The 15,647-nt window shown below is 35.9% G+C and overlaps 1 protein-coding gene across 5 annotated transcripts in view; it reads right to left on the bottom strand.

The window, feature by feature from the left end:
* Positions 1 to 763: 763 nt before the first annotated feature.
* The window catches only part of TBK1 (TANK binding kinase 1), a 53,660-nt gene continuing 38,776 nt past the window's right edge, over positions 764 to 15,647 (bottom strand). For 4 of the 5 annotated variants that reach the window (XM_066369102.1, XM_066369099.1, XM_066369100.1 and 1 more), the window contains 11 exons: positions 15,366 to 15,457; positions 11,292 to 11,393; positions 10,412 to 10,484; positions 8,505 to 8,626; positions 8,330 to 8,406; positions 7,708 to 7,747; positions 6,737 to 6,838; positions 6,512 to 6,608; positions 5,982 to 6,088; positions 5,707 to 5,778; positions 764 to 1,543 (listed from right to left, as the gene is read on the bottom strand). In XM_066369102.1, coding sequence (XP_066225199.1) covers positions 1,492 to 1,543; positions 5,707 to 5,778; positions 5,982 to 6,088; positions 6,512 to 6,608; positions 6,737 to 6,838; positions 7,708 to 7,747; positions 8,330 to 8,406; positions 8,505 to 8,626; positions 10,412 to 10,484; positions 11,292 to 11,393; positions 15,366 to 15,457 — 936 coding nt within the window. In that variant the 3' untranslated portion in view covers positions 764 to 1,491. Of the gene's footprint in view, positions 1,544 to 4,088; positions 5,291 to 5,706; positions 5,779 to 5,981; positions 6,089 to 6,511; positions 6,609 to 6,736; positions 6,839 to 7,707; positions 7,748 to 8,329; positions 8,407 to 8,504; positions 8,627 to 10,411; positions 10,485 to 11,291; positions 11,394 to 15,365; positions 15,458 to 15,647 lie in introns of those variants that run through there. The other variant, XM_066369101.1, reaches the window with a different exon arrangement.

Here is a 15,647-nt window from a genome sequence, read left to right as displayed (position 1 = left end):
CATGAAGTTAGCACATGGTATCAACATGTTTTTATTGACTTAATATGTTTTAAATGAAGATGCATTTTTGAGGGTAAAATATTGAAATAAAAATTGTTTGATTTCCATGTAATTGTCTAGATGTGAAAATTAAAATAAAACTTCAACTAAAATTGGATGGGGAAGGTCTGACAGGATGCTGTCATGCCCTACTACTCACCAATTACTTCAGACAGGAAGAGACTTAACTTGAATCTCACATCTCCAACAGAAAGTGTATCTACTTGAGCAACCCAGCAGGAAGATTTTCTTCTTGCCCAACAACAAGGCTAGCCAACGGGAAAATGCCCCAGCTCAGTGAATGAGAAGGTGTCATCACCCTGATCACTTTACTATCCTCCCATAAACTTTCATTTTTCTTTTGCTAATGATTCCCTTGCCTCACCCACCTTTCTATAAAAACCTTCTGTTTTGTGTAACTCCTCAGAGCATCCCTCTGCTTGCTAGATAAGATGCTGCCCAATTCATGAATTTAAAAAGCCAATTAATTAGATCTTAAATTTTGATTTTTAACCTGGGGAATAAAACAGTAAGTCTTAACCAACACTAATGCAGAATAACTTATGAAAGAACTTCTATTACACTTGGAATCAGTAGGTTTAGAAAAGACACAAAATTGTCCCTACATCCAATAGTCTGAGACTAACTTACCATCATCACCCATATTTTTTCTTTCAAAAGATAACCCTTTGTTTATTTAACTATTGTACACAGAAAAATACAAATTCTTTATATTAAAATTGAGAAATTTATTGATTTTTCTTCATGAAGTAGTAAGCAGAATTTAAAAAGTATACAGCTTAAAACAGTTGAAATAATCCTAAAACTTTTATGACAATTTAAAATTCAAATAAAAATAAAAATGAATAGTTTTTAATAATGAAATCACTTAAAAATTCTACTCAATAATTTATCTGAAAGTAAAGGATATGAGGATAACTGGGATCTGGGCACCTTGTAAAATGAAATAATGCCACTTATCCTTCTCAAAAAAAATTATGGTCCTAGTGAAAACAGTGATTTGGTTCTGCTCCCCACCTACAGAAGCCCCCTCTACATTCTACCACTTAGAAAGTGTCAATTATCAAGTCTTCTGATTCCTAAGTATGCAAATTTTGGTTCCATTTAAAAATGTTCCCAATAGGCAGTTAGAGATACATGGCTTAGCCTTACACAGAAGAGATCAATATCTCAACAGAGCAGTCATGGCTTTCTTCTAGTGCTCACTGAGTTCCAATGTCCTTAGAGAATTATAAATGTTAAAAGGTAAAATTACATCTTAGCAGCCAAAAATTTATATATATTTTTTTATATATTTACAATATTGTACATATTTACACCACATCAAATACTGATTTGTAGAAACAAGAGATCACCTATAAAAGCATTTGTTTAATGCCTCAGCATTACTTTCTTGTGCAAACTGAAAAGTTTCTCAAACTTCTTATAAAGCTAAAGACAGTCAACATTGCGAAGGCCACCATCCATGGTTAAAGAGCCAAACCTAAAAACAGAAAAAAGAGGCAATCTCAAAAGATTCATTTATTTGGCCCCTAACATTTTAAATAAGACTACAGAATACTTTTCAGAGGAATAAACTTCTTTTTAAAGAGCTTAAGTAGCCCTGGCCAGTTGGGTCAGTGGATGAAGCATTGGCCTGGCGTGTGGATGCCCTGGGTTTGATTCCTGGTCAGGATATACATGAGAAGTCATCATTTGCTTCTTTCTGCCTTCCCCTCCTGCAGCCAGTGGCTTGATTGGTTTGAGTTTTGGCCCTGGGCACGGAGGATGGCTCAGCTGATTCAAGCATCGGCCCCAGATGGGAGTTGCTGGGTAGATCCCAGTTGGGGTGCATGCAGGGGTCTACCTCCCCTTCTCTCACGTAAAAAAAAAAGAAAAAAGAAAAAAAAAAAGAAGAGCCTGACCAGGTAGTGGCACAGTGGATGCAGGGGTCCCCAAACTTTTTACACAGGGGGCCAGTTCACTGTCCCTCAGACTGCTGGAGAGCCGCCACACACAGTGCTCCTCTCACTGACCACCAATGAAAGAGGTGCCCTTTCCGGAAGTGCGGCGGGGGGCCGGATAAATGGCCTCAGGGGGCCGCGGGCTGTAGTTTGGAAATGCCTGGAGTGCGTTGGGCTGGGATGTAGAGGACTCAGGTTGGAAACCCCAAGGTCGCCAGATTGCACGCAGGGTCACTGGCTTGAGTGTGGGATCATAGACATAACTCGATGGTTGCTGGTTTGAGCCCCAAGGTTGCTGGTTTAAAGCCCAAGGTTACTGGCTTAGGTGGAGCCCCCCAGGACAAGGCACATATGAGAAAGCAATCAATGAACAACTAAGCTGCCACAACTATGAGTTGATGCTTCTCATCTTTCTCCCTTCCTGTCTGTTTGTCCCTGTCTCTCTCTTTGTCCCTCTTGCTTAAAAAAAAACACAAAAAAGAGTTCAAGAAACTACAAGTTGCTCTATTTCTTACTGAAACACAGTGCTATTATTATAAATATGGGAAAAATACAACTCAGTGGCTTGGGAAGACTTCTTGAGAGAAAATGGAGAGTGATAAATCCAGAAAGTGTTAGGAAGAATTGGATACTTCCTTGTTGGTGGGGTAGGGATTTATAAGTAAAGATGTGGAGCTAAGACTAGGTGTGACATACTAAAGGGACAGTAAGCAATGGAACTTTGCTAGAACAGATTGTATTTCGGTATATGTGCTGCTAAAGCAAGCACAGATTGTTATTTTGGGAAGTAGTGGAAATAAGGTGGATGAACAGGCTGGGGGAAGACTATTATATTTTTTGAATGCAAGCATAAATTTAGACTTGACTTTTTAGATAACAGGAGTTTAGACACTTCTGAGTCAAGAGTGGCATGAGAAGACCATACTTGGGACTATTCTATCTGTAACACCCATGACAGACAGAAGAGCCTGGGGTTAAGGAAATAGGCCGTGTTATAACACAGCTCACACATGAGGGGAAGAGGAGCTCAATGAGGCTGATGAGGTGAAATATAAAAACATTTTGAAGGGAAATTACCTACTTGATGAAAGGGAATAAAGAAGAGTTAAGTATCTAAAATAATGTATGTGCAATGGAATAGGAGAAAGGCTGTCCCACTGAAGAGGTTAAGAAAATCAGAGGGGAAACTAAGTTGGGAAGGATGATACTACGTGATTATTGAGAGAAAAGAATCAGAAGTGACAGTCACATGGAGACAGTGCACAGGCTTCTGCTGTCACATGGCACAAATCTTAAGTAGCCACTTAACATTTATGTTATAATTATGCCATGTTACATCACCCACAGACTGTCAAACAGACCTACAAATAAAACATAGGAGGAACTTACTTATTGAACATGTTTTGCAAGTGGGGATTTTATTCCATAAGGCATTAAGTGATTCAATATAAAAGTTTATTCAAACATTTAAAAAAATTTTATTTACTGAATTTACTGAATTTTAGAAAGGGGGGTGGGGAGAAAGAGAGAGAGAGAGAGAGAGAGAGAGAGAGAGAGACAAGAGAAGTGGGAAGCATCAACCTTTAGCAGCTGTTTCCCATATGTGTGCCTTGACCAGGCAAGCCCAGGGTTTCCGAGTGACCTCAGCATTTTAGGTTGACGCTTAAAACACTGCACCACCACTGGCCAGGCACTACTTGCTGATTTTTAGCCTTACAAGATAAATTTAGGATTTAGCTAACGTTGTGAAGAAACTATAAATTAGATACTATTAAAAAAAAGATAATTACTATGTAGCTGCTATAAATCAGAAAGAAAAAAGATTTTAAAACCTAATAGGCAAGATACAGAAAATGAATGTATAAAAAAATGCCTGACATGATTATTAACCAAAAAAATGCAAATTAAAACAAGAAACCTATGTACTCTTATTGATCAATGTCACCCCATTAAATTTAATTTTTTAAATAAAATGAAAAAAGAAACAAAGATGTCAGTTTTTATTAAACAAATTGGCAAACATTTAAAAAACTAACATTAGTATTAACAAAAGCATAGTCTTTGTTTGGAATGATAATATACATACTTTTTTTTTAAAGAGAGAGAGACAGGGGGTGGTGGAGATGACAGACAGGGACAGACTGATAGGAAGAGAGGAGATGAGAAGCATCAACTTGTAGCTGTGGCACTTTAAGTAGTTCATTGATTTCTTTTTCACATGTGCCTTGACCGGGGGCTACAGCTGAGCCAGTGACCCCTTGCTCAAGCCAAAGACCTTGGGCTCAAGCCAGCAAAGTTTGAGCTCAAGCCAGTGACACTGCACTCAAGCTGGTGAGCCTGTGCTCAAGCCAGATGAGTCCTCACTCAAGCTACCAACCCCTAGGTTTTGAACCTGGGTCCTCAGAGTCCCAAATTGACGCTCTATCCACTGTGCTACCATCTGGTCAGGCTAATAAACATACTTTTTAAAGAACAAATTAACAATACCTATCAAAATTTAAATGTGCATACCTTTTGACCCAACAGTTCCACATCTAGAAATTGGTACCTCAAAAATTCTTACACAAGTACATGAAGACATACATGCTAGTATGTTCACTAAAGCGTGGCTGTAATTATGAACAGAATGATTCCATTCTTATAAAACATACATGTACCACAAACTATTAACAGAAATTACTTCTGTGAGGAAGGGGTGGCATGCGAAAGGACAGGTGAAATCCTTTAAATTTTAAAATAACTTTAATTATAATAAATTACAAAATCAATAATACTACAGAAGGGTTTCATAACTTTTGTGCACAGCTCAAAAATCATGTAATTTCTTGACAGTGAATCTATCCAAGCTTTAGAGATAGGTATAGGGGAAAAAGGTTTTAGGAAGAAATAGGGGGCCCTGGGGCTCTAGCTCTGGCTCTTCTCCTTAGGGTATGAATGTCAGTATTTGTAGAACATAAAGACTATCTGCGCTGCTACCGTATAAGGTGGGAATGCAGGTTAAGCGACATAATGTAGTATGAAAGTGCCCTGCAAGTGTAGAAAACATCATATAAATGTGAAATATTTTTATTAGCATTTTAGGGGTTTGAGAACCCACAGAGAAACAGCCTGAAAGAGAAGAGTTCTGGACTGAACTTCTCTGAGGAACCAGGACAAGGAAACAGCCATCCCAGAGTGGCTTTATTGGCTCTGGAGACTTTCCAACTTACTTCCGGGTCTATTAAAATTCTGTAGATAAGCAGATACCAACTCCTCAAAAGAAAACTGCACTTACAGATGGCACTCACCTGCAAAGAGGTTTGCAGAGAGCTCTGTAAGTTACCTAGCAACAATCAGGGTGCTAGCATCTTATACACAACTCTGATTTCCAAAATTGACAATTATAATTCTAATGAGAAAATGTCATGAAAAATAATGTGCAGATTTTCATTTTCACAAACTGACTCAAATAAGCAAATAAATAATTCTATTAACCAGTGCTTCTATAAAATGGCATTAATCATAGATGATTTGTCTTTACCCAAAAAATCCCAAATAAATTAAAAGGTATCATGGAACCATAAAACATAAGGGTTCTGATTTTATATCCCTTTCCCAATGCCTAATCTATTGATAGATGAAGACAGAGAGGTACAAGTATAGACATGTATATACTTGATTGCCTATAAAATCACAGGGCAGAATGATATCTGCATTAACTCACCTTTCTAAAATATGATTATTTTCAGCAAGTTCTTTAACCACCCCTTCCATTTCTTCTTTTAATTTCTTCATACTACACATATAAAATAAAGATAAAAAAGCATCTTTGCTCAAAAAAGTATGCAAATTTTTTAGAATTACATTTTTGTTTTAGTTCTATAGTTTGAACTAAGTCACTAAAGAACATTTGCAAACATATTCACAACAAAAATCAATACAAAAAAATCAACTGAAACAAAACAGAAACATATAGTTACTAAATAATACATTTCTTACCCAAGAGTCATTTCTACTAATGTGTTAGAACATGAATAAATTGGGGCCATGGTATGTTTGATTCCACTGGAGGCTGCAAACATTTTCTGAGGCAAAGTTTCTTGTAACTAAAACATCAAAAGATCCCACATCAATCATAGAACAAAATACTTATACTACAGATCTTAGACCAAATGTTATAGGTTTAATAAGCCCTTTATAACTTTGTTTTAATTTCAAAGCCATCAATAATATAATATTTAAATCTTTTTAAAAGTCTTATCTTATGGGTGATAGAAAAAGTCTATCATGTTTTATATTGTAAAACATCTATGTTCTTAAAACTTGGCTCAAAAAAATATATATATATATATACACACACCTATATATATGCACACACACACACACACACCACATGGGCAAGCAGAGCTGTACATGCATATTATGTCCTATTTTCCCTTCTCAATCGTAATCAAATATAAATTGAAAATAATTTTATTTCAATTTTTCCTAATAGGAAAAAAGTTTTTTTCCTACTTTGATAGCTGTACCTCATTAGTATAGTCTTGATACTTTGATACTTCTTCTTCAATATCAAAACACTGATTAGTTAGGGATAATAACTGTTTCCTAAGATGAAGCATCTTTCTGAAAACCAAAAAGAATCTATTAGTAAGCAAGCTAATCAAATATTATTCTTAAAATATACAATATATATATTAAAATGTGTATTGTGCTATCAGCCACACTAATTACCTGCCAAATGGTTTACCTACCTCATCCATTCTTCTGACTTATCCAAAAATGTTTCATACTTTTTAACACATTCATCTGTAAAGTGGGTCATAGCTTTTGTTGCATGGTAATACAGTTTTTGCCTATAATTTAGAAATAATCAGAGGCTTAAACCAATGTCATTGTTTCTATTTCCAATATTTAAAAAATTTCAAGTATAGGCCCTGGCTGGTTGGCTCAGTGGTAGAGCATTGGCCTGGTGTGTGAATACCCCGGGTTCGATTCCTGGTCAGGGCACACAGGAGAAGCAACCATCTGCTTCTCTACCCCTTCACCTCCCCCTCTTTCTCTTCTCTTCCCAAGCCATGACTCAATTGGTTTGAGCCTATCGGCCCAGGCAGCTGAGGATGGCTCCATGAAGCCTTTGCCTCAAGTGCTAAAAATAGCTCAGTTGTGAGCATGGCCCCAGATGGGCAGAGCATTCAGCCCCAAACAGGGGTTGCTGGGTGGACCCTGGTTGGGGAGCATGTGGGAGTTTGTCTCTCTATCTCTCCTCCTCTCACCTGGGAAAAAATTTATATTTTCAAGTATATAAAATCTGTTTCCTGTAATGATGTATGACTTTAGAATATTTATGAAATGCCAAAGGTTTCTAGGATACATTATAGCAGCAAGAGGAGAATGAGAAGGGAGAATAGTTAAAAAATATTTACTGAATAATATTTAGGTTAAGGTGGGTAAGTTTATCCTTGCCTATATACTTTGTTATCTGTCATTTTGCAATAGAAGCACATGAGGCAGGAAAAGCCTCCCCCCTCATCTCATTCTCCTGTCTCAGCAACCTCTCACCTGGGAGCTAGGTAAATGGGCCTAAAAAATGTGTGCAAAGAGTAATAACTGTGTTTAAGCCAAGATTAAAATGTATTTTTAATTGTAATTAATTTGAACTTTAAGAACAATCACATTAATAACACAGCCAAAAATAATTATTAAACATAATCTGGACACTTACTTATCAAATTTGTGGATTTGTTCTTCATTATAAGCTAGTCCTAAAAGTAAAAATATATTACTTTTGTAAATGTACAATCATAAAATCATACAGTATTTTTTTCTTCTAAAATTACTTCAGAAAGTCTAAACAGTTTAAAGCAGATGTCACCAACTTATGACTCATAGGTTAGATATAGCCCACAAATGCTTCATTTGTACTGTACAGTGTTAACATTAGAAAGAAAAATTAACTGCCAACATTTAAATACAGGATATTTCCAATAAAACCTGTCTTTCTAGCTTTTCTTGAGGTAGAGAGAATGGGCAACAGATCAGGTGAATCTGAGCAGTGGCTCCCCTCAAGAGGAGGGTCACTCCTCTTCAGTTCTCCTCCGTCTCCACTGTCCAGTTTCAACTCTTGTTTTGTGCCTGGCCTGTCGAGTTAATGACCCCTGATATAAAATATTCAAAAGGTTGATCTTAAAAAGACTTTTTAGGATATTTAATCTATTTTCTGACAGAATCAAATCTCTGAAAAAATAACTTAAGCAGCCATCCTCACAAATTTACTAAATTAATTCAACTGAATCACAACTAGTAGGGCTCATTCATTATATTAACAAATGACAAATTTTACTTACTACGTTCTGCTTTGTCTTTCTTGAACTGATAGTAAATCTCTGTGATGCAATTTAACAGGACTTGTAACTTTTCTACACTATTTATGGAAGAAAAACCCAAATAAATTAACTGAGTCAATGTGAAAAAGGACATTTAATAATAAGAGCAGAAACTACCAATAAAATGATAACCTACTGTCTATCTTTTGGATGAGTGCCATCCTGCTGGGCCCATGTATCCGACAGCAATCCACCTGGAGATAATTTGATTTTGACATCCTGAAGACTGGTTTCTATGGTGCCCTGAGAACTGGAAAGCTAAATAAAACCAATGGGTTCAGATCCAGATTACCAAAAATCAAAACTGATAATCACAGTGCCAATGGAGTCTAAAGTCTTGATGATATTTCTTTTATAGATGACTTCAAATCTAAGTCAGAATAATTATTTTTATCTTTAAGTGCAAGGACATTGTCTTAGGTTGATTTCCACCATGAGTATGGAATGATAATAAAATATGACCTTAAACTCATTAATCATCGTGCTTCAATTCTCACGGGAAATCTAAATCTTCACAAAAATGACATAAAAATGAGAAACACTATGGGTTCCCCAAAAGAAAAACATAAAATTTCAATTCAAAGTGGTCTAACGACAATGCTAGCAGTGGAAACAAGTATCCATTAGAACTATGAGCTAGTAAATAAATTTCTAAGACAAAAGCAGAAACAGACAAGAAAATACAATTGACTGTATTTAAAATATATACAAGTACTGGAAAAGACTTTGTTTTCTTGATTTTTATTTGCTTTATTCTATATCAACAATTTTAAACTTTTTTGGTCAGGACTTATATAGAGTAAGAAATTTACTTTGTTTTAACCCAGTCTCATTTAAATGTGTATATATAACTGAGCCAAAAGTTTCATGGAACAGTATTTTTCTTATTATATGTGATGCATTCTGACATTCTCTATTCCATTTCATTAAAAACAATGCTGACTGCAATGCACTAAACTTTACAACCTACTAGTTGTTTATGACTCGTATTTCGAAAACCACTGCTCTGGATCTAAAACTGAAGGAAAAAAAAACAACAACTAAAAATCAGCCTAAACTGGAAAAGAGAAAAATGATACCATATCAAGTTCTTTTTCTTTTAACCTAATACAGTACTCATTTCATGAAAGAATACTTCAAATGCTAAAAGCTTACAGGAATATAGCATTTTTATTCATCTCATTTTATTTGATACAACAATCTGTGAGATAAGCAGGGTAAAAAACCATCCATTTTAAAGAAAAACAAGGTTGAAGAGTTAAACGCTTAAGTCACCTGGCAGGAACAGCTAGGTAAATGGGCAGGTGAGGATTAGTAATGAGCTCTCCTGACACATAATTCTCTACTCTTATACAATACGTTTTACTAAGAGATCCAGAAACTGCCTGTAATGCTATTGCATTTTTCAGCAGAGAAGAAACTTTTGTCCTAATTTCTTTTTTTAGTTATAGGAATGATGTATTATTGCCTTGGCAAACCCCAATTTTTCTTTCCTTATTTTTTGTTTTAGGGAAGATCTGATATGTTCCTAACTTGCATCTAATTCTGAACAAGTTGAAATATTCTGCATGCTAACTTACACTTATGAACTTGCTTTTAATTGCCATAGCAGCAGCAACACAAGAGCATTATGAATTTTAAAGAGAGACAGAGAGAAAGGAAGAGAGAAATGGGGTTAAAGCAAAGCAGGCATTTGGAAATGTCATAAAGAATTGCACGGCAGCCCTGGCCTGATAGTTCAGTTAGTAACCCATCGTTCTGAAGTGCAGAGGTTGCAGGTTCAATCCCAGGTCAGGGCACATACAGAAGACTGATGTTCCTGTCTTTCCCTCTCTCTCAAATCAATAAACATTTTTTTTAAAAAGTGAATTGCATGGCAGTAAGGTAGTTAAATATTATAAAGAGCTCCTAAAAACTGGAAAAGCTACTTTTTCTCTGAAGATCTTTAGGCACATCATTTCTTCAGAAAAGGTTAGTTAAAAATCTTGCCAACAAAGAAAAAGATTATGAGCCTATGATTTTCATAATTTTGTAAATACTTACTCTCAACAATTTGGTGTGTATGTCTGAAATTTCATCTGCTGCTTCTAGGTTGGTTTTCATCAACTTTTCATATCTGTATGAAAAACAGATATGGAAAAATTAAATGAGTATAATGATTACATAGACTTAAAAATGTTTTATAAATTATATTTGAATTTTTATTATCATAACCATTTAGAATAAAATACTAAATGCAAAATCTACAAAGCAACAGATTCCAAGAAAACTTGGAACTGTCTTTGTAAAGAAGAACTTTTATAAACTTCTATTTATAAATTTTCAGATTAAGAAATAAAATAAAAAAGACAACTTAATTTCAAACACTCTTATGCCAGGATAACAGTCAAAGTACTAGATTTCAGAATTAATAACAGTCAATAGTAAATTCTGATTTCATTAATTATATTTCCTATGCAGTACAAATAATACAGCCTCGGAAGAGGGCACTTTATTCTGTTTCAAAAGACATTCTCAGGGATAAGCTTAATAAGCAAAGTAAACTAGAAGTAATCCCAAAATTCTAAAAATACCACCAAAATACAGATCTAGAATAACTCTTCCTATTTCCTTTGTTCATTACAGTTTTACTATCCTATTCAGAGTGTTGCTTTCCAAGGTAAAGATGAGATGTTTCTATTTCAGGTTACCTTTTCCTTTGCAAAGGAAAGAAGAAATGCTACCAAAGAGATGGTGTTCATTTCTTATTGAGACAACTGGGTATTTTCTGCCTTTGTGAGAAAGTAATTTAAAATAAGGTTGTGCCTTAATACAAACACTTGCATAGCATCTATAGGTGTCAAGGATTACTAAACAAATTAAACAGAAATGTAACAATGCTTAACATTTTAACAACTGTAAATTAAGGAAGTAATCTACTCACACTTTCACAGTTTTTTCAATGTTTCTGAGGCAGAAATCCAATGTGATCACAATTTCTGTCTTTTTGTGAACGGTTTCATTATAATCATCTTTAACTGATTCTCTAAAAAATAATAATATTCTCATTAGTTTTATCTAAAGAATTGTTTTGTCTAACACTAATTATGCTGCTGTCCTGTTCAAATTTCTTTTTTCTTTTTTTTTTAGTGAGACAGAGAATGAGAGGGACAGACAGACAAGAAGAGAGAGAGATGAGAAGCATCAACTCATAGTTGTGACACCTTAGCTGTTCATTGATTGCTTTCTCATATGTGCTTTGACTGGGGGGCTTCATCTGAGCCAGTGACCTTGGGCTTCAAGTCAGCGACCATGAGGTCATGTCTGTGATTCCATGCTCAAGTCAGTGACCCCATCTTCAAGGTGGATGAGCCTGCGTTCAAACTGGCAACCTGGGGGTTTTGAACCCGGATCCTCAGAGTCCCAGGACAATGCTCTATCTACTGTACCACTACCTGGTCAGACTCAAATCTCTTAACAGTCTTGACATATTATAAAAGCCAGTTCACTTTTCATTATTAAAAGCATCTTTGTGAGCCTTATACATATCTAGGACATAAATCATTACTACATATGAGGTTAACAATTTAGAAGTTAGAAGCATTAACATATTAAAAATAAAAACTAATCTACAATCATACAAATAAGCTGAATAGCACTACATTGTATACCACCAGAATTTTTACTACCTGTGCTATACTACTATTTTCTAGTTTAAATCAACACGATCTCTGAAGAAGCAAGATGACACTGTAAATAAAATTGAAGGGCTTTAAGGTTACATCAAGTGTCAACAAACTAAGACCCGAGGCTTGTTTTTGCTAAGAATGGTTATTTACAGTTTTTTAAAAGTGAGACAGACTCCTGCATGCACCCCAACTGATATCCACTAACTTGTCAACCTGTCTGGGACTGACCCTCGAACCACTGGAGCCACTAGCTTGAGAAAGAAAGAGAGAGAGAAGGGGGAGAGGGAGGGATGGAGAAACGGATGGTCACTTCCCCTGTGTGCCCTGATCAGAAATCGAACCCAGAATATCCATACACCAGGCCGACACTCTACCACTGAGCCACTGGCCAGGGCCAGTATTTACATTTTTAAAGATTGTAAAAACAAAATAAAAACAGATACCTTATGTGTCCCACAAAGTCTAAAACATTTACGAACTGAAAAAGAAGTTTTTCAACCATAGTCTACATTAGAAACTATTTTCTCCTGACTTAATAAACTAAAAACTAATAAGTAAAAGGAATAAAAGCTTCATGGAGTAGTGACTAGGGTAAGTAACAAACAACAGCAAGAGCAAGTGACAGCTGTTAGTAGCAATACTGTGAAAATAAGCAGAGTTAACACTTCGATTTTTCTGCAAACTATTTTGTAAAAACAAAGGGGTTTCTTAATGAGACAAGAAAAGCACAAGTTTGAACACTAGGTATATGAACACATAAAAATATTATAAGCATAAATTTATGGGTTTAACATAAAGCTGAGAGGGGGTTAAAAGAGACTTATTCTTTTTTCTCTTTAGAAGCAGCAGCAGAACAAGAATGATGACATGTTTTATACATGATTTTACAAGAAGAAAAGGATAGGTATGAGGCAGGTACACAGAAATTGTCACCGGCAGTAAAGGTAAAGAGCACTATGAACCCAGAGAACATGAAGCCATTCTGTGGCTGTATAAAATTCAAAAGCTTTACATGATGTTGTACAGAACTAGAGGCATGATTCTTAAAAGAAACCGTTTATTCTCCATTTCTATCATTTCTATCAAATGGAAGGATGTTATCTATAAATCACCAAAGGTTAAAAAGAGTCAAACTGTAGTCATTTTTAAAACATTTCCTATGATCACTGAACTAGATCAGGAATAGTATACTGAACTAGATGATTAATACTCTGACCTGTGAAGGGGCCCAGGGCCGTCGGCCCCATCTACAACACTGTGGACGAGCCTAGGGTATTTATTCCAAGAAGCAGGTAAACTGATCTCATTTGCACAAGGGCCACTTAACTATGTCTTGCCTGAATAGTCAGGTTTTTTATTCTTCCCTCGAAGATCTCTGTTGTGGGTGTTGATAGTCCTATGTTCTGCCGCTTTGTTTAATATATAGTGTTTCCTTTATTCCTCTTACCTCAATGCCCCACTCATATTTCAGGCTGGGACCTACTCCTAATTTAGAGCTCTCTTTCCCCCTTTTGCCAACTTCTATTATGAATCTACCTTTGCCACCCAGCTTAGTGTATCCCAAGGTTCTCTTTACCACGCCACAGTCGCAGAGCTCCAGGGAAAAGCAACCTGGTCTCATCTCTCCAGGCAGAGGAGAACAGAAGCTCCATATCCACACATGCTGCAGTTGGCCTTTCCAGTCTACCTGAATCATTACCAGCTAGAAGCAGCGGTCATTGGGACTTGGATGTGAGCTGCAAAGTACAGAATTGTGACAACAATTCCAGTGCCATGCGGACTTTTCCTGGAGGTGGACTTGTCCTGGACTCCTGCTCCTTGTGACAGCTCCTAACAGACTGAACTGGGGTTGGGTTGCCATTTATCAGGGATTTGGCATGGTGTTGGGGCCAACTTGGGCTTGGTGAACACGTTAAGGACCCTATTCTTTTATGGGTTCTTGCTGTATTGGCCAAGAGTTTGCTTAAAGGCTTTAATCACTGTAAAAAAAAATAGAAGACTGGATAAAGAAGACGTGGCACATTTACACCATGGTATACTACTCAGCATAAGAAATGATGACATTGGATCACTTACAACAAAATGGTGGGATCTTGATAACATTATACGGAGGGAAATAAGTAAATTAGAAAAAAACAAGAACTGCAGGATTCCATACATTGGTGGGACATAAAGATGAGACTAAGAGACATGGACAAGAGAGTGGTGGTTATGGGGGTTGGGGGGAGGGAAGGAGAGAGAGAGGGGGAGGGGCACAAAGAAAACTAGATAGAAGGTTACGGAGGACAATCTGACTTTGGGTGATGGGTATGCAACAGAATTGAATGACAAGATACCTGAACATGCTTTCTTTGAATATATGTACCCTGATTTATTGATGTCACCCTATTAAAATTAATAAAAAATTTATATAAAAAATACTCTGACCTGGAATAACTATATTAAGTGATTTAGTAAAAAAAAATAATTTAGCTTTTCAATTGCCTGTCAAAGTGAGTGTGTGCTCCTACTAGATGCTTTCATTTACATCAAATGTCTAGAATAGGCAGATCTAAAGCAACAGAAAGTATATTAGTGGTTGCCTAGGGCTAAGATTTTTAGCAAAAATGGAAAGTGACTGCTAATGGGAACAGGGTTTCTTTTTGGGGTGATAAAAATTCTAAAATTAGTGGTGATGACTGCATAATTTTGTGAATGTACTAAAAATCTTTGATCTGCATATTTTTAAAAACAGGTGAACTTTATAGTGTGTGAATTTCATAGCAGTAATGCTGTTTTTTGGGGTTTTTTTTAAAGCTGAGTGTATACTTCCTTGGAAAAGGAATTTATTTGACATCACATTGTACAGTGTAGTGTGAGGTTTTTTTTTTAATTAAAAAATTTTATTCCATTCATTTGGGGCGGAGGAAAAGGAGGGGGAGAGAAAGAGAGAAGGACAGAGAGAGAGAAGTGTCAACTCACTGTTCTACTTAGTTGCTCCATTTAATTGTGTAGTAATTGGTAGCTTCTCGTTTGTGCTCTGACCGGGGATGGAACCCATGAACTCGTACTGCCAGTATGATACTCTAGCCACTGACCTACCTGGCCAGAGCCCAGTGTGGTATAAGTTTTAAAATTCAGATAATATTTTCCTATCTCACAAGGTTATGGTAGTAACAAAAAAAGGAAAAGCTGCTAAACGTTTTATAAACTAAATGTGAAACAAAGTAGTATAATAATAAAAATCAAGCACCTGACCCTACCTAATCTGAAGAGATGATGGGGTGATTACCAGTTATTTAGTGAGGTCTATGTGAAGATAAATTTTCAAATTTCAATCTATTACTTACATCAACCACCGTATCCCCTTTCGCATTAATTCCTGATAAAGCAGCAGGGTACTGGCAATTCTACAGGCATAGCACACAACTCCTGTTACTGCCTAATGAAAAAATGCAAAATGTCACTTTTGGTGCTAACTATAAGTACAGATTAAGGAAAACGTTTACATAAAAACTTTCAAGCTTATATTATTTTTATGATGTTAATTAAAAACAATTTACCAATTTCTAAAAGATAAGGATAGATAAAACTGCAATAGACACTTCATCCTTAACATGATATTAAACATG

The sequence above is a fragment of the Saccopteryx leptura genome, chromosome 2 (assembly GCF_036850995.1).
Source record: "Saccopteryx leptura isolate mSacLep1 chromosome 2, mSacLep1_pri_phased_curated, whole genome shotgun sequence".
NCBI classification, from domain to species: Eukaryota; Metazoa; Chordata; class Mammalia; order Chiroptera; family Emballonuridae; genus Saccopteryx; species Saccopteryx leptura.
This window is presented reverse-complemented; position numbering and strand designations above follow the sequence as displayed.